The 23,015-nt window shown below is 45.8% G+C and overlaps 1 protein-coding gene and 1 long non-coding RNA gene across 6 annotated transcripts in view; both read right to left on the reverse strand.

Moving 5' to 3' along the window:
* The window catches only part of IFT43 (intraflagellar transport 43), a 58,315-nt gene that overhangs the window by 18,407 nt on the left and 16,893 nt on the right, over positions 1-23,015 (reverse strand). For all 5 annotated transcript variants that reach the window (XM_069783835.1, XM_069783836.1, XM_069783837.1 and 2 more), the window contains 2 exons: positions 10,901-10,933; positions 10,343-10,389 (listed from right to left, as the gene is read on the reverse strand). In XM_069783835.1, the coding sequence (XP_069639936.1) occupies positions 10,343-10,389; positions 10,901-10,933 (80 nt within the window). The remainder of the gene's footprint in view (positions 1-10,342; positions 10,390-10,900; positions 10,934-23,015) is intronic.
* Positions 3,186-10,336, reverse strand: LOC138685462 (uncharacterized). Its single transcript, XR_011324725.1, has 2 exons — positions 5,804-10,336; positions 3,186-4,642 (listed from the first exon to the last, which is right to left on the reverse strand). It is a non-coding gene; the product is annotated as an uncharacterized lncRNA (long non-coding RNA).

Below are 23,015 nucleotides of genomic sequence, written 5' to 3' on the forward strand. Positions count from 1 at the left end.
CTTACTGCGAAGCGTGGATGATTTGTCCATTTCTAGGCAGAAGCAATGCCCTTTAGGACTGCCAGAGACTGACAGGAAACAGAACAAAAATGTCGCAAATTATAAGAAAATATCAGCTCCCCAAGCTAACTGCTATCAGTGGCGAATCAGCCCTGAAATATTTGGGTCTTTATTTCACTTGTTACTCATAATTTCCTCTTCTCTCTGCCAATTCCCATGGTGCCACCCCTCCACAATCCCTCTCCCTTCTCTCTCTGTACAGTTTGCAAAGTGTCTCAGTTCTCACGTTATCACCAAGGACTCAGCCTTTCCCCTCACTCAGCCCCCTCATTGTTTTTGTTGCTCTTCTCAGGACTCACATCTTCTTTTCCAGTAAGCTCTCGTAACACAGCCAAGTCATGGCACTATGTCAACTGCAGGGGGAAGAAGCACACAGGCTATTGTCCTGCAAGAGTGTAGGCATATGCTCTACTTCTAATATTCCCATTAGCTGCAGTGAGGCTACTTACATATAACATTAGTACATGCAGAAATGTTCACAGGACCATGTCCTCCCAGTCTCACACTGCAGCTTTTTTGAATGACAAGGTTACATTACAAACCCCCACTCTGTGTGCTTTGCTCTGTAACCCACATTTTCCCCACCCTGCTCAGTATGGGGGCTTCAGATCATTTTCCACAAGTCTGTGGTTTTCGTGCAGAATCTTGACACATATTTTACCGTCCAGGCTTTCATGCCTGAATTCAGTGCCCGCATATGTAAACCTTAGAAATGACTGCACAATATACCTACTTGCTAAGAAGCTGCCTGTAGGCAAAAGGAAACACCTTCACAGATACCAGGTCACTGCAATGAAGTGAACAAATAGCCTGTGCATTACAAAAAGAAAATGTTTGGCACCTGAGAAGAAGGGGTAGCTTCAAAACCTGGAAACAAAAAATTATTCTATGCAGTCTAGCTCTAGGTTTTAAGGAGAGGGGAAGGTTGCATTACCCAGCTGCATTTTGGAGAAGACAGCAGCTTCCATAGTCCTCAATATCAACCGATTTTAATCAAAACTGTAGGCAAATCTCAGAAGCAACATGAAAATACCACAGTTCAGCTGTTCTTCTCTGCTTTTCTGCAGAATTTGAAATCAGAACAAACTGATATGATACTAATAGTAAGAAACATTAAAATAAATTTGAGTTACTGGTAAAAAAATTTTAATAGGGGAACAAACTGAGTACAAACCATCTTACCAACCTTGCTCCCAGCTGGCCTCTGAACAACATGCCACACGGTACTGTAACCTATACCACCTCCCTCAACCAGTCTCCCCCTGACAGAACTCCTCTGAATCTCCATTTCATATGGCAGGTAACATTCCCAGAGTGAGTGCTCCTAAAAATGACACTTGCTCTTCCCCTGAGAGTGAGTATCCTGCTTTCATTTTAGCTGAAGGGAGGGGAGAATAGGTAGAAACACATGTCAGGTAGTGTTTTAGAAGCAGAAGAAATGAGTGTATACAATAGAAGACGGAGGGAGGAACACAAAAACTCAGTGCATGCAGTGACCTTAAAGAGGAATGGATGAGGCTTCTTTTTATGGCTCAAAATGACTGAGAACAGAGTAATACAAAGCCTTTCCCCATAGATTTCTCAGCCCATAAAGAAACAAGATATTGGCTTTAGACACTGCTTATGGTAGAGGTGTGAAAAAGCGAATAAGCACCAAATGCTAGATCACCAGTGCAAACTCCCCTCTATCTCCCAGGTGATGGTGAATGAGAGTGAACAAAGAACAAAACCAAAATAAGTGTATCCATGCAGAAGTTATGGTGGGGTAGGAGACACCAGTACCAAATCTTGGCTTACAGGAGAGTTATAATATACCGCACCAAACTGATTGTCTCAGAACATCTATATCCCAGTATATAAGTAAGAATCGTATTTTTATTACAATAGCTGGACTGAGCTAGGTCTTGCAAAAAAAGATCTTCATGGCTAAGTTATGGCGAGACACCAACAGCATAAGGCAGAAGTGTGTAGATGGTAGGAGGAAAAGATGGAGGGGAAAGACTGAGGGTGACCCATGCTACGTGCAGATAACCAAACAATAAGCAAGAAACAGTGGCTTTTTAAGTCATGAACAAAGGAGGGCTTTATGTGTTCGTATTAGAGTACATGCAGTAACCATCACCTTTTTTACCTCTTAGCAAATAACTTACTGACAGCTGAGGAATATCACTACAGAAAGCAACAAACAGGAGGTGGAAGAACCTGCACCACCTTAATATCCATTTGCTCCTGCAGGTTGGCGCGTTGCACTTCCCCTCCCAGGCAGAGCTCATAATTTGGTTTAGTAGCAACACCTGCAGGCTGGGTCCCTTAAAATCCTGCAAGCTCACAGTAAGATCCTAGCTCCAAAGAACAAAGTTCTCTGTTTGATATGAGACAGCCCATAAGTGTGGAGAGACAGAATCTGCTCAAGGTCAGGCAATAAATCAGTGGCAGAGCTGCATCTAGAAACCATGTCCCAGATTAGGCCTGCAGTTAGCAGTGTGGTTGCCACTTTCTCCCTGAGCTGCTTTAAGAGTGTCCTGAGCCAACACCCCGACACCCAAAAAAATAACTCCATCTCACGTAGTCTGATTCACTTCCCCCAACTGGGTGAGTGTTTCAAAGGCCAGTTCAGAATGGACACTCTTGCGGTGGGGACTACATTGCCCTCCCTGTCCACACACCACCATATCCAGACAACACAGAGAGGGTAGTGGCTTCTAGAGCTGGCAGTCTCTTGCCACTAAGCAGGCATAAGAATGAAACTAACTTTAGTTTAAGTTGCTTGCTCATAAAATGTAAAACTGAAATAATTACAATATCTCTGCTGCGGCAAAACTTTGTTTTACTGAATACTGTTACCTTCTGCATCACGTTTGGGGAATTTTAAACAGGCAAATGGAAGAAGGTCTGATTGAAGATGAAGTTAAGTGAAAGAAATTGGTCTCATTTAGCACATGACAGGATTCATCTGTGTTCCCAAGTCCACTGAGGTAGCATCATGGGCGTTTCATATTCATGAGCTGCTGCGACACTGTGTCCCCTCATTTACAAAGCACCGTGTTCAGCAAATTCTGTCCCTGTGGACACTCCTTGCATTTCATGGTCTTGTCAGAGAGACATCAAACACTTCAGTAACCAAATACCAGAAAATGGCTTTAATTAGCGCATCTCAACGCAATAAATAATTTTTCTCTCTAAGTGGAAAAATGGAGAATTAAAAAAAAAGAAAAGAAAAAAGTGGAAAGCAACAGGCAAAAAAAAAAATCTTCAAAAAACCATAAGGAACAAGGGACACAGACAGCTTCTGCTGAACACACAAACAAGCTTGAAGCCTCTTGCAAGCTTTCTCAGGAGAGGAGCAGGCAAATGGAGAGGATAAAGAACATTTCTTTGGATGCTTGGACATGAATTTCACAGGGATGCCTTTCCCTGACTGGAATTGCCCTACTAGTAGGCCAATACGGAACAGTGTACCTGCCTGATCAGCCAGCAGGGAGATGAAAACAGTAGAGTGAAAAGCAGGCAGTACCACAGCTACTAGGGCACTGCCTTAAAAGCTGAGACAAGAAGATAACCTGAGTGTCCCATGTCCCAAAGCACCCTTTTGAGAAAGAGAATAGTAACAGCAAAACCTGGCCAAGCTGATTGGAAAAGTCACCCAGTGAGCGGGTGCCAGAGGATTCATAGGATCTAGGGGAGGTCATGCAGCAGATTCAGTACTGACCCTCCAACCTTGCCTTAAAAGATTATGCATTTGCCTTGCATCAGACAAAATAGTTTTTTCTTCTGCCACCAGGCTCTGATGATACTGTCAGCTAGATGTATGACTGGCTGGGAGGTTGGGTAGTCTGTGAGACACTCTACTTGCTTCAATAGTGTTGTGCTTTCACAGACTGCTTGGCATGGCATGGCTTCTTCCTCACCTGAGACCTAGCTGGGGACAGGCATCAGGCATATTTGCTATTTCCCAAGGCTGCTACTGACACAAAGGCTCTGTCCAGTTTCAACCCCTGGGAAGAGTGAAGAGACAGGGCACAGAACAGCCTTGTCAGATGAGACACTGGGCTCACTGCAGGGCTTCAACGGGCAATAATCCATGGCTTGTATTGTGCAAGAAGTAAAAGCAGACACTGATGGCTTTGAACATGAGGAATCTCTTAATGCATAGGTTTCTTCACCAGCAGGAGACAGAGAGACTGGAGGCCAGGCTCAGGACCTGGAGTCCACCGAATTCCTGAAGTTAGCAGCAGTTAGAGTGGTGACACACCTCCTAGGCTTACCAACAGCCCCGTGACAGAGCACTATGCCTGCCCTCCTTTTTGGTAACATCTGTTTTCCTCTTTTCAAAGGCTGTTTTGCAGTATTCCCCTGCTGAAACATACTCAGAAGGTGGTGGGGCAGCAGATGAGAAGGCATGAGTTGCCCAGGGAGGGTCTGGTGAACTCAGAAACACAAAACCATCTTCAACAATGCTGGAGATGAGTAATTTTGCATTAGAGCATTACTGTGGCAGGGAAAGCAGCTTCTCAGGATGCTCCTGTGGAAGTATGTTCGGGAGCAGGCGTGTCTGATTCTATTTCATCCTCTTCATGTTACGCTGGAAAAACAAGACAAACTACATTTCTTTTATGCTAAATCCTTAGGTTTTTTTTATTTTTTCTTATATATATTTATTAAAAAATGCCTCTTTGATCGGCAGCACCCATGACACTTCCACATCCAGCAACTCCTCAGAAGCCTCCCTCCCTCCACACAAGGCCACCGCTGCTGACAGCCAGCCGGGTTTGATCAGAGCCACTCAGAATGGGATTTTCATAAGACAGATGAGGAATCTTACTGCTGCTCCCTCTCATATCAGATGAGAAACTGAGGGGGAGGGGGGACGGGTCCTGAGGGAACGACACTACAATCAAGGGCTACGCAGTTCTCTCTCTGTCCCTCCACTGCTGCAATTTTCAAAGGAGTTTGCCTCAGGCAGTTTTAAATGATGGTGTCTCAATTCTGTAATCATCTTTCAAGAGCTTTTTCTTAAAGGGTATTTTAGGTAAACCTAGTCCGTCAACTACACTTATGGACTCAGCAATCACAGACCCAATATGACTGTGTATCTACCGTATCGCAGAATTTAGTGATGGAGGATGCTTACCCAGACCATCATTTTCAGCCCCCAACAAGCTGTGTCTGCTCCCTTGCAATTAAGCTGCCCACTGCCCCTTGGCCAGTGGTCTGCTGTTTCAAATAGGACTTTAGACATATCCCTTGGGACATATTCTCTGCTTCCCCCTGCCCACTGTGGCTGTCAGGAGGGAGCTTTCCTTGAACACCAGAGGCTCTAGATCACAATGCCAGCAGTCACTGGAGGAGTTCAAACTGGCCTGGACCAACAGCTCAGTGGAAACCATCAGGTTGGGCTGAGTCTGCCCTTCACTGACCTTGCATAGAGACTCGGGGTAGCGCATTAGGGGAGCAGCCAAGGGGAGGATTGTGGTGTGCTGACAGAGCCACACACAGAGTCACAGTGCAGAATCCCAGAAACTCAGCAGTCACTGTCACTCTTTGCCCCAGGCCCCTCTCTTCAGCCCGTTCACACTACTTCCAAAACACCATGTTTTTCACTCCATCTCCATTTCACTGATGCTCAGAACTTTTCGTCCATTTAGCTCTCCCCAAACCACTCCACCACTGCCTCCTGAGCCTATGAAGTACCCACTGGCCATCTCCCTGACTGTTCCTGCAAATTCTACCCCCGTGGTCTTACCCTCATGCTCAGCCAATGCAGCTGTCCTTGCAGCTCACAGCCCCTGGAATCCACCAGCACTTGGTGTGTTCTGCAAAAACAGCAGCTCACCAGGGAAGTAACTGGCAAACTGTATGAGGAATGACAGAACCAACAATAACTGACACTGCACTCTATTCTCAGCTCTGTTTGGAACAATTTCATCATTGGTGTGTATTCGCACGCAGCTCAAGCGATGTTTGATATTTTATGGCTGTGAATTCCAGGTACTGGATATCCTGTGAGGGCTGTCTCCCACCTGACAGACAGACATCACTCCCCAGAGGGATGCGGGGACCATGGCATATGCCCAGTTCCTCTTCTGTTGTGCATTGAGCCTGGACTCCCACCCTGTTCAAATGCAAAGGAGCTGCTGGCATACACCAGAAGGGTAAGAAGTCCTTCTAGAGCTTTGACATTGTATAGAGAGGTCTAATCATCAGCTCTGCTTCCTTGAGGAGGCTTCCCAGCAGGCAGGAAGGGGTTTTGCCTTGAGGGCACAGATCTAGTGACTGTCTCCTGGCAGCTTTCCTCACCTGCAGGTCAGGTTTGGGTTGTCTGTGTAGCATAGTCAGGCTTTCATTTCAATCAGCTGTCTCTTTCACACACACTATCTGCTTTAAAATAACAAGCCGTTGTTCCTGCAGACAGAGAATCACACATCACATCCCAATCCTCCAATAAAAGCCCTGTTCTAGGAGCTATGCATCCCAAGGGTAACAGAGAGCAGGGGGGAAGGGACTTCTGAAGATGGGGCAATAGTCTATGGGGGAGGGATAGCTGGGGGAGAGATTCCAACCTTAGCTAACACTAGTAGAGTACCGAGGAGAAAAATCCAAGGGCAATATAGTGAGGAGACAGGCATCTGGGGAAGTGCAACTCAGCAGTGCAGAACTGGTGGACAAAAAAGGAAAAACAAAGAAACTTTTAGCCAAAAGGACAAAGCGGTTTGCTGATGAGGGTGGGGAGGGATGACAGCATTTCTCACCCCAACAGGAAACAGCCCTTTGTAGCTGCACGTCAGAAAGAGACACACAAGCAGAGTAAAGCCAAATGAAATACCCAAGCAAAGTCGAAGCAGAGACTCTACTGCCCTGCTGGAGAAAAGAGCAAAGGGAGTGGAAAGCCTTTCAATGTGAACTTTGTTGTTCTGTCTTCCCTTCCACCTCATGACAAAGAATAGTCTGCACTTGGGAGAAGCTCTTGGCTGCTACAGAAAAGGAAGCACTGCTCTGCAGATAGCACTTTTTAAATTCCACTGATAGTCTCACATCTACCATCTCATGCAGTTTCCTTGCCATACACAGCTCGGTCACTGCTGCCCATTTCCCCTGTTGACATGGACAGAAAATTGAGCAATTACCCTTAAACTCCTCTCTCTCAGATTGCCCAGATTGCTACACACACAGCATTAAGCCCCCAATTGCCCCTGGCCAAAAGTGACTCAACTAGGCCTGTCCTTTAGGAATTAAACACTTTTGTGTTGCTTGTGAAGGTTTATTATTCCTCCAGTTGTGATGCATTAAATCCTGCTAAAGCAGGTTTCCCACCATGCAGAGAACCTGTCGTCCCCCACCCCTACCCCAACAAGGTTCAGCTGGACACACATCCACCTATCAAAGGTGCATTATCCATTTGCTATGCCTGTGTACTAGCATGTACCAGTGAGTGTTCAGGAGGACGCACACTAAGCTCACAGCGGGTGCTGTAGGAAACCCCAATATCCATCAGCTAGACACTCCAGAGCTATTTCTGAAGAGGCACTGCACTTTTTCAAAACAGTCTTTCTTTCCAGCCTGGAGTTTTACAGGAGCAAATGGTGCTTTTAGTCAAACACAAGTCTTTGCTTTCCTATAACTCAAAACTGGCTCCTCTTCAAGGTGGCTCTCTTGTCCTGGACTAGCCTCCGTGAAGAAGAAATACGGATTAGAGAAAATGAATTCTGAGCACAACCTGAGCCAAGGTGCTTCACTGCTAGTATTTCAACAGTTTGAATTGCACAGTATGGATGACTTGCACCATCTGGGTTTCCCTGTGCAACTGTAAGGAATGGCTGAAACTGCAGATAGTTCCATGCATGTCCCTGTCTGGTCCACCCCCTTACAATCTCCCATATTACTTCAGTCTTTCTATACAGCCTGAGAAGCGACTGTCCTTCTGTCCCAAACTCCCATTGATATGAGGAATCAGATGCTATTTCATGCATGGGGTGAATGGCCAGGAGCAGTGAGAGAAATCTACTTTTATTTCTGAAACTACAAGGCATATCAAGCCCAAAAGTCTCTACTTGGCTGTACAACATTCCCTCCATTCTCCACATGCCAAACTGGGCTCTCTCCAGGCCCTATGCTTTTTCAACACTTTCTCCAACAGACTCCAAATTCTGAGCCTCTGCGTGTTAGTGATGGATAAATGATCATAACTGAGCACATTTCAAATACACAAGAATACCTTTTTAAGGGCATATAGTTTTGCCCTTCATTCTTTTAATGAAAAGGTTGGGTGGGGGACAAACAATGTTAATGGAATGGTACAGCTCAGCTTTCTAATAGGTTAAAGAAAGGCGATTCAAATGTATTGGTTGACAGCAGCAATCATTACGCAACTGTGCCTGTTCATATTAAGGTGTACAAGCTAACACATTATGCAGCACAAAATAACCGTGACCCATCCTTGGGGATCCATACACCAATGTCTTGATTTTTGTACGTTTAGAATCTGAGCTTTACTGTTACAGTTAAGGACACAAGCCCAAGTGCAGTTCTGTGCAAAGGGGATGCTGATACGGCTCAACTTACTGCACAGCCACAGCATGCTACTCCCTGCCTTCTACACTGGGCAGTTATTTGTATCTCTGCTTATTCAAAAAAGTAATTTTATTTAGGTTCTGGCATTTGTTTATATGTCACTTTTCTCCACTGCAGTTGCTGAGTCCACATGGAAAACTCCTGTCCCAGAATAACTTGCTTAATGTCCCTGTAGAAATAGGACCACAAGCACGCAATGCACTGATCCATTTAGAGATTTTTCCACACGCAAATTAGATCCACAACCCAGTGTATTTGACTGTACCAGAAACTGCCTGGGTAGGAACGGATTAGTGGGATCTTTCTTCTAACACACAGATTTAATCCAAAACTGAACTCTGGTTTGCAAACAATCGAAATTCAACTGTTAACCATAGGTTAGGCACAGATAAATAAGTGAAGTGTATTAGGACTTGCCATGTCTTCATACCACATTCTGCATCAATTCTATTCTGTATTTATTACCCAAGGTCTTGGAGCACTAAAAGTCACATGCTGCAAACATGTGGCAAGCATTTTTATGGCTGGTTAGCAAAGACAGTTATTATACTCTGAATACAAGACCAAGGTTCAACAAGAAGGACAGCACGTATGCAAACACTCAAAGAGCTGTTCAGAACAGTCTACCAGCCTCAGTGACATACGCTGAAATTTAAGAAGCCCAAGAAACTTCCCAGGGGGGAAATTAAGTCTGTTCTGAAGATGCCAATGCTATAAAGGTGCCACTTCTGGCAGTCATATGTTGCAATGCTTAATCTGTCTGGAAAACCCAAATAAGTCTTCTTTTAATCTCATTAACCATACTGATGTCTGATCCTTTGTGACTCCTGGTAATTCTTCTGATGCTTGGTGATATTTTACAGATGCAACTTTTTATACACTGTATAAAATTTATACACTGTATAAAATTCTTAGCCCTTGAAAACTGAAGTAGCTCCTAGAGACTTTAATGAACTTCTATGCTCCCCATAGTTCTCTAGTGCTTGTCTCAAAATCCATAGTGTGGATTTTTCCTGAGATTTCTCTTGGCTCATCCAGTCCTGGAAGAGCAGGTGATACACACTATCAAGAAAACTAGTGCTAAGTCAGGAGTCCAGTAGACTTCAGAGCAGCCTGCAGAGGGTTGGGATGGGATTACCCACCAGTGCCTATGTTTTGCTTATGATCTATGATCCTGGATTAGGCAAGTGGATTTTTTAAATTGCCCCATGACAGAGACCCAAGGAGAGCAGTGCAGGCACTTGTCCTGATGGGAACAAGACAGGGATGTTATCATAAAACGTAAGAGAGACTTTAAGTAGAGTATACTATCACCTAAACTAGGGGACAGCAGTGATTTCTTTCCCTGCTCTTAACCTTTTATTGCTCTTTTAGCTCTCTTTTTGCCCCAGTCCACTATTCTCCATGTGGAGGTAATCACAGAGAAAAGTGTGTTCTCGACACGTTCCTTCTTCCCAAAGGTGCTTTATTGTTCTGTGTTAATGAAGAGCCAGAGTTAGACTACAGGTTCACTTCCTCATCCTCCTCTCCATCTCCTTTGCTCTCTCTCTCTCTCATTCAGCAGCTGGGGAGATTTAAGCAGCTCCTGCATTTGTCTACCCCCAGGGTGGTTCATTTCCTTGCAATTTCTTACAAGATGCCTCTCCTCACTTTACTGGAGAATCACCAGATGTGCATGAAGGCACTTCTTGCAGTCAAGTAGGTGATACCTTACCTCCTCCATCATCTGATGCCTCCAGGCTCTGCTGTCTGAGACGATGGCTGCAGCAAAACACAAGGAAGAAAGAATTTCAATTGCAAGCCCAGAAAAGCATCTCGTTGTGTCCCCTTCCTTCCCACAAGCCTCGTGGCCTGTCAGTGGCAGAGTTCCCAGGTATGCTTAGCCTGCAGACTGACCTCCTTCCATACCCCTCATTGCTGGACTCAGCAGAAATCTCAGCTTAGAGTGCTTAAGCAAGATGCCTTGTACCTGAGACAAACCCCTAGGCTGCAGGCAGCAGGGCCTGGGATGGGTCTGGGAGGAAAGCAGATGCTTTCTACTTTTCCTTCTTTCTGTCATATGGGACAGAGCCATCACCTACTCCATAACCAGGGAACTACAGAGTGACCAGCCTTGCACCATCCCAGGACACATGACATGAATTCAGCCTAGGCTCTGCACCCTTCCCAAGTTCCAGATCTTGGTGTACTGGTGCTTTGAGTAGCATGTCCCTACTCCATGAGATCAGATGTAAAAGTCATGGAAGAAGTCTCAGCAACAACGGGAACTTACTCTTCTACTTCTTCTGCATGCTTTCTTCCTGACCTGCAAGACAAGGAAAGGCTTATGCTTAGAAAAGGCTAGAAAAAATTAAAAAACTGCACTGTTCCCTATATCACTGTTATTGTGCAAAACAGTTCCTACACCAGATCCGATATAACACATCGCACCTTTGAAAAGTTCTGAGTGACCATTAAACCAGTCTACCAAAAAGTCCCTGAGTGCATCAGATTGAAGCAGAACTATTTGGGTCCAAAAAGACAGCCATGCCCAGATACAGCAAGAGCCATAGTCCCTGGTTTTGTAGCTTCTCAGATACTTTTTCATCCCCTCTGCTATCAGCTGCAGGTAAAGTTTGCCTTACCTGAGTAGAGAGGTCAGCACATTAAGGAGTGCTGTACATTAAGATGCTATACTTTGTCTACCTATCCCTGAGAGATCAACAGGTCCTTCCTCCCCCTGGTCGTGCATAAAGATTATTTGGTTGCCTTTGTAGTTAAGGAGCCCCATCTGAGCTGGCCAAGTTCAGGTGAGGCATGCTGTTGCTGCAGTAAATCAGGGTTGATCTGGCTGAGTTAACAGGAGTTCATAATAATAACGTGGGGGGGAGGCACTGGCAAATGGCAGCTCCCTTGCTCTCCACCCCAGCAAGCCCAGAAGTAATTCAGTCCCGATTAGGGACGCTTGTTCAATATTCAAAATGTAAAACATGGAGGTTGCTGAACCAGCACTTTGAAAAGTTAATTAAATGCCAGGTTTCTTTTTAGCAGATACTCCATCACTTGCTGATTGCTTTGGCCATTTTGCAGAGTGAAGTTTCATCTCTATGCATTGGGAATAAATATTCTCCCCTCCCTTGAAGTCAGGGTGTCATGACAAAGAATACATGGGCCTCTCCCCTACCACATGCACTATCCCAGGACACAGGAAGATGTAAGAGAAGTTGCTTCATTGCCTTGCACTGCTCCTGTCAAAGCACTTCCATGAGATCTGACAGGCCTCTCCTCATCTGCTCTCTGTTCTAGCAGGTTATGGTCCTCATCTAGCTCTCCTGTGCATAACCTACTCTTCTAAGAGGCAGGGCACATCTGAGCCCAGTAATATCCACTGCTATAATCAGAACTGCAGCTGTGTAGGTGACATCTGCATCTGGGCTTTCAGCTATATCTGCACACTTCTGTTCATCAGAAGAGGCAGAAGTGCAATGCAGCTGGGGAATTTAGGAAAGAGCTGTTCCAGTGAGGAGCAATTGTCCAGCTCCGACCTTCTCCGCAGTGGTAGTGCAAAGCACTTTTTGTGAACCCCCTGATACTATGGAGAAAGAAAGGGATGGCTTCAGAGAGCCCACCCCCAGCTCCCACTAGAGTTTAGAATCTGACAAGACAGAGATGGAAAGATGATGCAAGATTTATCCTATTTTATCTCTCCCTTCTGCCTTCAAAGAACTGCTTCCCACACCCTGTCTTCAGAGCCTTGCCCTCACTGAGCTGAAACATCCCAAATGATGGCATTGCATGGCATTGCACAGCCTTGCACAGTGAGATTATTCCCTGGAGGTTCAATCTAACCTCTTCTTAGCATGATCTCGTTACTCTTGATAATTGTCCAGCCCCAAATAACATTCTATTCCTCAGTACTCACACTCCTTACATCTTTACTCATCTCCTATCCCCAGGCAGGAGTGAAACACTCCACATGTTTATACTTCCCAGGAGAGGGTCACTCCTGCTATCCCTGTAAGCAATTTCTGTTTCTTTTTCCTGAGCTCCCTGTCATGACAGGTATCCAGGTGGCCCACAGGGAAGGCAGTCATATTTTAGTCCTAGAGGAAGAGACTGCTTCACTCATGCTCCAAGACTTAAATCTTTTTCAACTTTTCCTTTTTACGCTAGGAAAGGACTTATTTAGGGCAATAAGCAAATACTTCATTATGAGATAGCTGCACTAGATTGGAAAAAATAGTAATTTGGGGAACAAATTCATAAACTGGGAGGAGAGAATAGTACTGACCCCTTTAATCCCAGAGCCCAGGTGTTAGAACACTCTCCTGTCAAACAAGACAGTTCCCTCCTCTCTCTAAGGCAAGCTAAAGCCCCACAGTCAGCCCCCCCAGGAGAACACCCTTGTCCCTCTGCCACAGGGTCCAAAGGTGGCAGTTGGTGATGCCAGTCTCTCATGCCAACAGTACTGTGATTTATACGGAGCATTTAAATACCAATGGCACTAGAGCAGGAGCTAGAAATGACTGTTGTTCTGTTTAGGTGAGGCATCTGCTTCCAGTCACCTGTACTAGATATGTCCGTTAATATATGATTTGGAATAGCATTATTTGATGCAACTGGCATTTCAAACCAGCTGATAAGCTCACACGCAGAAATATAGTGTGAAACTTCTGGGGCACAGGAAGGAATTGCATGTTTTACACTCTTTGTGGCCTTAATGATTGAGCTATTAGGTAAAGAAGATACCAACCAGCCTACTATTTCCTTTCTTTTTTCATGAGGCTTCCTTTAATTTTGTTTGATGTCAAATTACTTCTTCATTCCTTGTTTCAGATTGGAAAAAAAATTTCACAAAATATTTTTGGTTTGTTCCTGATTAATCTTTTGCTTTTTCCGTCCAATCGCATCACCTAAATGTACCTAACAAAGTGACCCTGAGAGAAAAGACAAGCTTTGCCTTGTGCCCTAAGGTTAAAAACCTTCAAGGCAGTAAGCTAAGTCATTAACGGATCCTCAAAAGGTGCCCTACCTCCAACCCTGTCCATTCCATAAGCTTAACCAAGGGCTAAGCTATAGATGGAGATACTATTCCTGCAGAACCAGTCACCTGCCTGCCTCTTTGCCCTCCAGGCGCTATGGGAAGCCCCACAGGCATTCTCCATAAAGTTCTCACACTGCTTTAAGCATTGTGGAGTACCCCTTTCTGAGAACTGGCTCAGCTTATCAATGCCAATTGCAACACGTTGAGACCAACATTTCATCCTTCAGGAATATCAGGCCTGGGTACACATCATCCTCTTCATTCACCACATGGGCAAAGCTCTCTAGAGTGAAAGCAGACATGGAAGAAACCAGACTTAAGCCAGCATAGACAGATTTCCTGCTCTTTTCTTATGATCTCAGCAACAAGAAGTGCACTGCCCTGGTTTGTCTGCTCCAGCAGGAGGCACAGCCCAGGGAGGACAGCAACAAGTGTCTACAAAATGAGCAACTGTGTATGAACTATAGATACACCCATTCAGGGTGTAAGGGCAAACAAGACAATACATTCCTGGGAGCAGTGCTCAGAAATGCATTCAGTCTGCTGCATTATACACCAGCCACCCCCAGTTTTTGTGAGACAGCGATACCTCTGTCTCTCTCATTTCTTCTGCCAAGCCCATTGCATCTGGAGGGCCAAAGAACATGGTCCAACCCCGTCAGCCGGACAGCTCCTTTTAAACACCCTTTCCCCGCAAGGCTGCCTGTGCTCCCAAACGTAACCAAAATCCCAGAATATTCCCTCTGGCTTTGGCCAGCTGCTGACCCCCTTTCTATTTCAGGGTGTTGAACAGCTGAGAAACTGGGCAGAAGACCCCGACAGACCCCATGTAACCCCATGTTATATAACTCCCAGTACAGAATACCTATTTCTCTCCTGGCTGTATCCTGGGGCAGAGGATATAGATCTGATCTTGCTCGAGTGTTATCTTTGTTCAGTTCTGGCCAGCAGGAATCCTCCCTCCACACTAATGAGAGGGGGTTAAACCTCAGAACTGAGGCTTTCCCCCCCACACCCCTAACGTACAGCCGAGCTGCCTTGGAGCTGCCTGCAACTTCTGTGCTGAAGGGTGAAAGGCAGTTCTAATGCAGACATCATCTCTGTTAAACTGTTTCTTTCTCATTTAATGGACTACCACGGAGATCTAAATGGAGATAAAGTAGCAGTGCTCAGAGAACAGCCAGGATGCTATCTTTATGCAGCATGACAATGTGCAGTGGTTAATTAGACACCGTTAACCTATTTTAGCAGGGGACATAACTGGGATGAATGGGGGGAAACGTCCTTGAAATCCTTTAACGTCCACAGCTCATGAGAGCTGCAGACACACTTGCATCCTGCACCGAGCCGCAGCCCGGCGCCGGGAGGCCAGCGTGCAAGATCCGAGGGCCTCTTCTGCGCTCCCAGGGAGGTGCGAGGGCGGGCAACCCAGCTGAGGCGAAGGGAAGCAATTACGGCGGCTTGTTAAAACGAACATCGAGGCGGCCGGACAGGAACGCCCCGTCCGGCGCGGCGGGGGGCGGCAGCCGAGGACGAGCGAGGGCCAGGGGCGCGGGCAGCCCCCTCGGCCCGCCCGGTTGCCCTCCGCCCGCCCCGGCGGGCAGCCTCTCGCTGCCGGCCGCTTTGCTTCCCCCCGGCCCTCCCGCACCCCGGCGCAGCGCCCGCCTCGCCGCCGAGGGGGTCGGTGCCGGGGAGCCGGCGCGGCTCCGGGCGGCGGGGCGGGCCCCGAGGCGGCCGCGCTCCCCGGGGGCCGCCCGCCGGCGCCGCGGCATTGCCGGGCCGCGGCCGCCCTCTGCCGGGCCCCGGCGGCGCGGCGCCCGGCCCGGGCTCCCCGCGGAGGCTGCGGGTCCCCGGGCCGGGCCGCGGCCGAGCGAGGCGGGAGGCCGGCAGCTGGGCTTCGACGTGATCGCACCGGCTATCCGCAGGGGCTGCGGGCTGTGCCCGGGAGGGCGGGGCGCCCCGCAGGAGCGCTGGGGCCACAAGTCGAGATCGAAGCGTGTTCGGGGCGTTTTACAGGGCCCCGGCAGCGGGGGGGGGATTTCGTCTGCCTGCGGGTTAGCGTTATTTCCTGGCACGTCTCAGCCACTTCTCTTTATGACTCACGTGGAACCAGAAAGCTGCTTCGAGCTGCCCTCTTGCTACAAGAATGAAAGGGAAGAAAAGGGAACGTCCTGATGTTCAGAGATACATTTTGTTTTGAGAGAGCAGGGCGATCAAAGCGAGAGCTGAGAGATGGGTTGCGTGCGCAGGAAGCTAGTCACTGGCCGGCGTTCTGCCTCTGCGCTTCCATCCAAAACCGTACCCACCCCAACGCCGAAGGCTTGGCTCAGCCCACAGGGAGACATGAAGCCTTTTGCCTCTAGGGCACAGACTGTAGTTCAGGTCTAGGCCTGAGGGAGGAGGGGGAAAAAAAGATTAAAAAGGACGTTGTATTCTCTTGCTCACGTATTTTTTTAATGCCCATCACCACAGTGAGTGGGTGGAGAGCTAAGAGTTGCAGCTTGTTCAATAGCCTAAGGCACAACTAAGTTACACATCCAATCTGACGCACAAGTGCTAACTGATCGGTTCTCCCAGCTCTCCAAGTGTGGGTCTTGGTCGCTGCTTCTTTGCTGAGGCACACAGGGAGAAAATCACTTATCGAAGCTGTATGTAAACTAGAACTGCAGCCCATGCTGGAAAGCACTACCACAAGGTGTCTTCTCAGCTATTCTATTGCACCTTCCTTGCGGCTCTGATCAGTTGTTTAAGTTTCCACCCCCCCTCCCTAGACTGTGGCAGCCTGGAAAAGACAGATTTGCCTTGATTAAATCAGAGAGTCCAATCTTCACATCTCCTAAAATCAAGGCAAGTTTTGCCATTGATTTCAGCAGAGCGAGGACTACTATGAGCCTTTATTTCTATCATAGGATGTCACCTCACAGCCCTCTACTTCCAAGCCCTGGGGCATGTGGCTATCTATATCTCTACAACGGGGTTTTGGGCAGACACACATTGTTTTAAATGGTAATGGTCCCACCATCCATTTTCTGGCCCCTCACAGGCTCCCTGGGCTGCCCGGACCACATGTTGAACACACTGCCCTGGAGCACGGCACTGGAGGAAGAAGGATGCAGCGATGAGCAGGCATGCTCTGTGGGACGGGATCTGATCAACACTGCGGCTAGCTGGCTCCAGCTGAAATAGGCTTGTGAGGCAGTAATCAATCTCTAGCAGAAGTGTTGTTCCTCCTCATGTCCTAATAGGTGGGCTTGCTTAGCAGAAACAACAAAGGAGGAAAGCTCTGGCAAGTGGGACTTTAGGAACTGGCACGAAAGAACAAGCTGACAGAGTTCACGGGGGTCATTGAACCTCAGCCTACTCAGTGCATTGTCCAGTAACAGATGTTCCCAGGGTTCCCCTACTCGCTCACTGCTAGAGAGCCGACCAGCAGAGCCGTTCAGAGCTGCCACTGAGCAACAGAAAAAACAACAACACTCAATATGAATTCCTGCTGTGTGGGAAAACAGCGCTGCAGTTTCTAGAGGTATTCACCACACATCTTCGGTCCCTGAGAACAGGGACTCCCATCCAAGTGATCACATTTTTGGTCTCCAACAAGCACCAGGGCCAACTCACACCAAACGGCTCTTGAGGTTACAGGAGCATTTCAGTTTCCATTTAAAGGGAAAAGCACACTTCTGATCCTCATGGTTACACAGAATAACTGACTGCTAAAGGAGTCAGAACTAGAAAAAGTACCTAAGGTTGTTTGTTTTTTTCAAATCCCACAACAGAGAACAAACTCGCGATTCTGAAGTACCAGGCTGAAGACTTCTTTCTTGTTATTTGCCTCACCGAAAACATTTAAATGAAAAACACTAGGAAGAGCTAGGTGTTTATTACTGAACGGCACCTTGTGCTGTCATCTGAGAGCAACAGCTTCTGAAAGAAGATATTTTAAGAACTTGGATTAAGAATTTGAGAATAGTAGAGGGGTTATATGGGGAGGGGGACTGGGAGAGGGGGAAATAGGGCCAAGCACGTAGATCAGGTCATTGTAGGTCTCTTTCCACAGGTAAACTGCATTAAGCTGGACTTCACAGCCAATTTAGAGGTGACCTACAAAGGCCAGACAAGTTTTTAGCCTTGGGTTTGATAGATACCAAAGGGTTGCAATCTGCATGTGTTCTTCAACAGGGTTTGCTTTTTTAAACTAGAAATATTTGGGACAGCAAGGATAGTATCCCCTGAATTTGCTGGTAAATTCCTTGGAGATGCAGACAACTAAAGAAGGAAGATGCTTTGGCCTCAGACAAAAAAAAGCAAAGAGACTTCACCCTGAGCACACTCTACCACCTCAGCAGCTTACATGGACTGTTACCAAAAATGTCATGCTCTTGTTCCATTTTTGTCATGCAGGCTTCATTTTCTAGGGGAGCAAGATGCTACAATCCTACTAGTTCTTCCATTGCCCAGTATCTTTCAGGAAAAAGAAGTCAAAGAAAACTTCACTAACAGAGAAAAAATAAACAGAAATCTAGCTTAGAAAAAAAAAGGAAAAAGGAAGAAGAAAAAAGAAAAAGGGAAATTAAAAAAAAAAAAGGAAATTATTAAAAAAAAAGAAAAAAGGGGGAAAAAAGACCATCTCTTTTCCAGGCTCCTCTGGGCACTGCAAAGACACAGGAATGGGCACAAGTCTAGCATTTTCCCTTTGCAGAAAACCCTTGCAAGTCACATAAGCAGGATTAAAAGGAAAAAAATCCCCCATCACAGCCATGGTACTGAGAGATTCTCAGGTGACTCTTCTGTCTCTTAGGGACTTTCCTTTTTCTGCCAGTTATTTTTACTGAGTCTAAACAGAAACACCAAGGAGAGCTCACCCCAGCAATGACATGGAGGGACAAGAGGACAAGAGCCTGTTAGCATTCCTGGAACATCCAGCCTATTAAAAAAAAAAAAAAAAAAAGAAAAAAGAAAAAGGGGGGGGGAGAGGAAAAAGCCCACCCTGGGCCTGCACATTGCAGCTTACCGCCATCTTGATGTCCTTGATGCGTGCCGATGGCATGGAGGCGGCTGGCACCAGATCAGCCCAAGAGAAGGAATGAGAGGCCAATGGAGATTTATGTGAGGAGAGTGAGATGGACAAGGTAAAATTGTCAGGAGGAGTTGTTAGAAAGTAAAATATATTGTGACAATTCCACTCCTGCCGTTCATCAATAAACTGACAGATCATTTAGTGTCAATTAGGAGTGATAGATGGACAAGTCCCCATGATCCTGGGCCAAAATTAATGGCTGGGAGGGAGAGGGTGATTGAAAATGACGGCTGACATTGAGAGGAAAGTCCTGAAGGTCCCCAAGGGGCCATTACTTGCCTCATTCCCTTGCAGATCAATGCAGGGACAAACCCAAAAACAGACACTTCAAGACAAAACTTAATCAGACTTCCTTTTCTTTCTTCTCCTTCTAAGTTGTGCCCCCTCACTTGGCAGCCTTGATCCTTTGTGCCTATACTCTTCACATCATTGAGGACATCCACAGATGGCTGCAAGATGCAGAGCGAGGCTGCCGTCTTCCCCACAGCCAGGAGCCTGGCTCCATTCCTAACATGGCAGTGTCACAGGGAAGCCCAGCCTGAGATTTACCTCAACACTGCTGGACTGGGAGTAGAGGGCAGAAGCAATGACACAAACTTCCCCCTACTATGTCAGATAGAGAAACTCATGAGCACTTTACTACTCCCACTTGCAAGACAGGGATGGCTAGAGGTTCTATAAACCAGGCACTCTCTGGGGTCATTTCGTATAGATACAACGCAGGATAGTTTAAGCCCATATTTTTGAAACAGGAGGTTTTTAACTTTACTTACCTCTAGAGACCTTGAATCATAAAACCCCTTAATCTCTTAAATAACTTTCCTCCAGCTCCAGGGTGCAATCTCACCATTGCCCACCCTCTAGAGCACTAAATGATATCTACACAGAGGATGGGTTACCCTGCTCTAAAGGTCACCCCAACTGCATTCCCCTCCTTCCTACAGGCCCTTAATATTCACCTACTTGTTAAATGCATTCCTGGACACAGTACCACCACTTCTGTTCCAAAATACTTCAGCGTGGTCATTCTCCTAAACAAGCCTTGATTATTCCAACTCTGTATGACCTATCAGTCAGAAAGGAGAAATTTCAGTTGTAGCTGGAGCACCTGTTGCTAAACTGCCACGATGCCTGTACAAGAAAGGAGGTACACGTGCAGGCGCTGGAAGGCACTTCCTACTGAAAACAGCATTTGCGTTTGCTTGCAGGGCCACCTGAAATGAGCTGTGTTTATTCCACAACAACCTTAGCTGCTGCCTGCAGAACTATATGAATTTTAAGGGGCTGACTGCAAGACCAAAGGGATCAAGGACCCAAGTAAACTGGAAGTATCCCAAGAAGCAAGGAAATAAAGATGATAATAATAGGGAAAAAAATGGATGAAGTTCTGTAAGGAAAGTCAGAGAGATGAGATCAGCAGAAGCTGGAATTAAATGGATCCTGGAAGCACCTCTCCTTTGTCAAATCCTCACCAGTATGGAAAACTAAGTTCCCTTTTCCCATTGGCAAGCGCTTTGTGTTTCTTCCTTCTGATGCATGAGATAACCTGACAATAAACCTCTGCTTTGCTTGTCACAAGTGTCAACACTGATGTCATTAAGGACATCAGCACAACGTTCAGAATGGCACTTGGGCTCCATCCAGTGGTTAGAGAGCTGCTTCTGTAGCAAAACCAGCTGTAATTACTGTTATTTATGTAATCTCAGCAGGGTACTAGGCCCCAGGTGGCTGCCTAGGTTCTTGGCTGGTCCCCTTTCCTCTAATACTGGGGCTAGAATATTGCTGGGACAGCAATGAGACTGCTTCTTCTCATAGAGAGTGATTCTTCTCTCTTGACTACAAATTTAAATAAATACAGCAGATTCAGGTGCAGAGACCCATATCGGTAAGGAAAAAATATTCTTCTCTCACTACTTTGCACCATTTATTTGCTGATTGCAGAGGACCAGTCTGAGGGTTTGCTCAGACACTTACCTGCAGTCCTCATCATTATCCATTATCCATTTGTGTTTTGTAAATACAAAATGGGAGTCCTAGCAATGACAGCTGTTCTACAGAGGTATTGGGAGTCCAAAGTAATCTTTCCATGCTTGATTTTTGAAAACTTATCAGTAAAAGACAGTATTTTGATAGTTCTCAGGAATTTAAATATCTGGCACCGGTAAATGCTATGGGAACTCAGAAAATACTTTATCGTACTTGCACACCATCTGTGCGCATTAATTTCAAAACTAATTACAGGTTGGAAAACCTTAAGGGCCCCCCTCCTCTTCCTATCTTGCAACAGTCAGAGACAGCAGTAGTCTGATGGAAAGAATCAGCAAGATGGTGAGAATATTTCCAAGTTTACCTAGGTATGACAAGAGCTGGGCAGGTAAGGGACTAAGAGGGAGCAGCAAGGGTAGAAAAACAGAAAACCAGGTTGCAAATTAAATTCTATTCTAACATGTGCCAAATGGAAACAAAAAGAAAAAATTCAAGTGATCATTTCACACTGCTAAGACTCTGAACTAGAAATGCAGCAGAAAAGAGTTTAATTATCCCTACAGAAAAAGCAACAAGTGTGCAGTTGCAACTGACTGCATCTGTCAGAAACAGAACTAAAAGCTTAGACCTCAGATGGGGAGAGAATAAAACATAAACAGCTACAAGATCATTTCACAAGTGGCTGCAGTATCCCATCTGACCCACAATACATTTACACAACACAGAAAATCTAACTGTAGCCACTCTGCTCATCCTTCCTTTCTAAGGAAAAAAAAAAACAAACCACAGATTTTAACACTGTCAGTTCTGAAAAACAAATTACTTAAAGCAGTACAACTCCCAAGTGTAAGCTCAGTTACACTGGCATAAAAGTGCTTATACCTACATCAGATATATCAATAGAAGCATGTTATTCTAACTACATCTACACTAGTGAAATTGGAGCAAGTTAACTTGATGGGCTTCCAAACTGAGTCAAATTGTTTGAAAAGCTGTGGGGAGATAGAGCCTGAGAAAACAGAAACAACAAAGCTACAGCAACATTGGTATGACATCAGCCAATGACTCAGACTTTTCACATGAAGGCTTTACTCTGGGATATGTCACAAAGACAGCCTTACAGGCCAGAATCTCAGACTTTTTTAAGGGAAAGAAGAGAGATCAGCTTGGGGAGAATACACAGCTGAAGGAAAGAAAAGACAGGGGAACTAGTACAAAATCCTTGTACCTCATGTAACTAAAGGAAGTCAGAACAAACCTCCCCTTCAGAAAATTTATTCAATAAAAGCTTGTAATACAAATGAATAGTCAGATATAACATGATATCATATGCATGACTGAGCAAGGGGCACATCTTCATCTCATGTCCCATTGTGCAGAGTCTCACAGGTAGAAAGGTCTGCAGCCTTCCCAAATTGTGTCCAGCCTCATAGGAGCATTTACTCCAGACACCCACTATATCTGTAAATCATGCAATTGGGATGCTGAAGAAGCACCACTGATAGCTACTGCTCCAAAGCTATTAGATGAGGCTAATGTCAAACAATGGAAAACATCCTAAACTAGCACATGGCACAGTGGTTACATTAGGAACCTGTACACTGTCCTTCAGGGCGCATTAGGCACAGCCCTGAATAACTGTATTACCTCCAATCCATTCCTTCACCTAGCCAACAATTACATAATATATTTTTCCTAAACAATGCAATTCACCCTTGTTCTCTGCTGTCACATTTCCGTAAAGCTTCTGCTTGGTCCTACAAAGATCCAGGATCATGGGTGGCATTTTTTTACAACCCTGAGGTGGATGCATCTTTGCAATGGCAACTTCTAGCAGCAGCCAGCCCGTGAAAAATAATACCATTATCAGAGTTAAACTGGAGAGGAACAGAAGGACTTCAGGCTGAGATCTTTATTCCTTTGCTTACTCCAGTCTCCAGATTTTCAGCTGATTTATTCTTCAGAGACTAACAAAGTGATAATTTTCCCAGAAAGGTACTGTTTTCCAGAAAGGCTACCCCAGAATATAAACCACTTTTCTCAGCTCCCAAGAAATACTGACTATATAACAGGTTTCTGGATGTCCTCTCCCATTCTCAGGGTTCCAGGAAAGAACATATGTAACTTTTCCATAAATCAGAGTGCCTCCAAAGTATATGTCCAGGCATATACACTCTTATTATAGGCTTTAATGTATAACATATACACCACTCCATGGCTGAGCTCTTCAGCTCTGTGACTAGAAACTGTAACACCAGCATAACTTTACAGCTTGAAAAATAACAGACAGCTTGAAATCAA

The sequence above is a fragment of the Haliaeetus albicilla genome, chromosome 5 (assembly GCF_947461875.1).
Source record: "Haliaeetus albicilla chromosome 5, bHalAlb1.1, whole genome shotgun sequence".
NCBI classification, from domain to species: Eukaryota; Metazoa; Chordata; class Aves; order Accipitriformes; family Accipitridae; genus Haliaeetus; species Haliaeetus albicilla.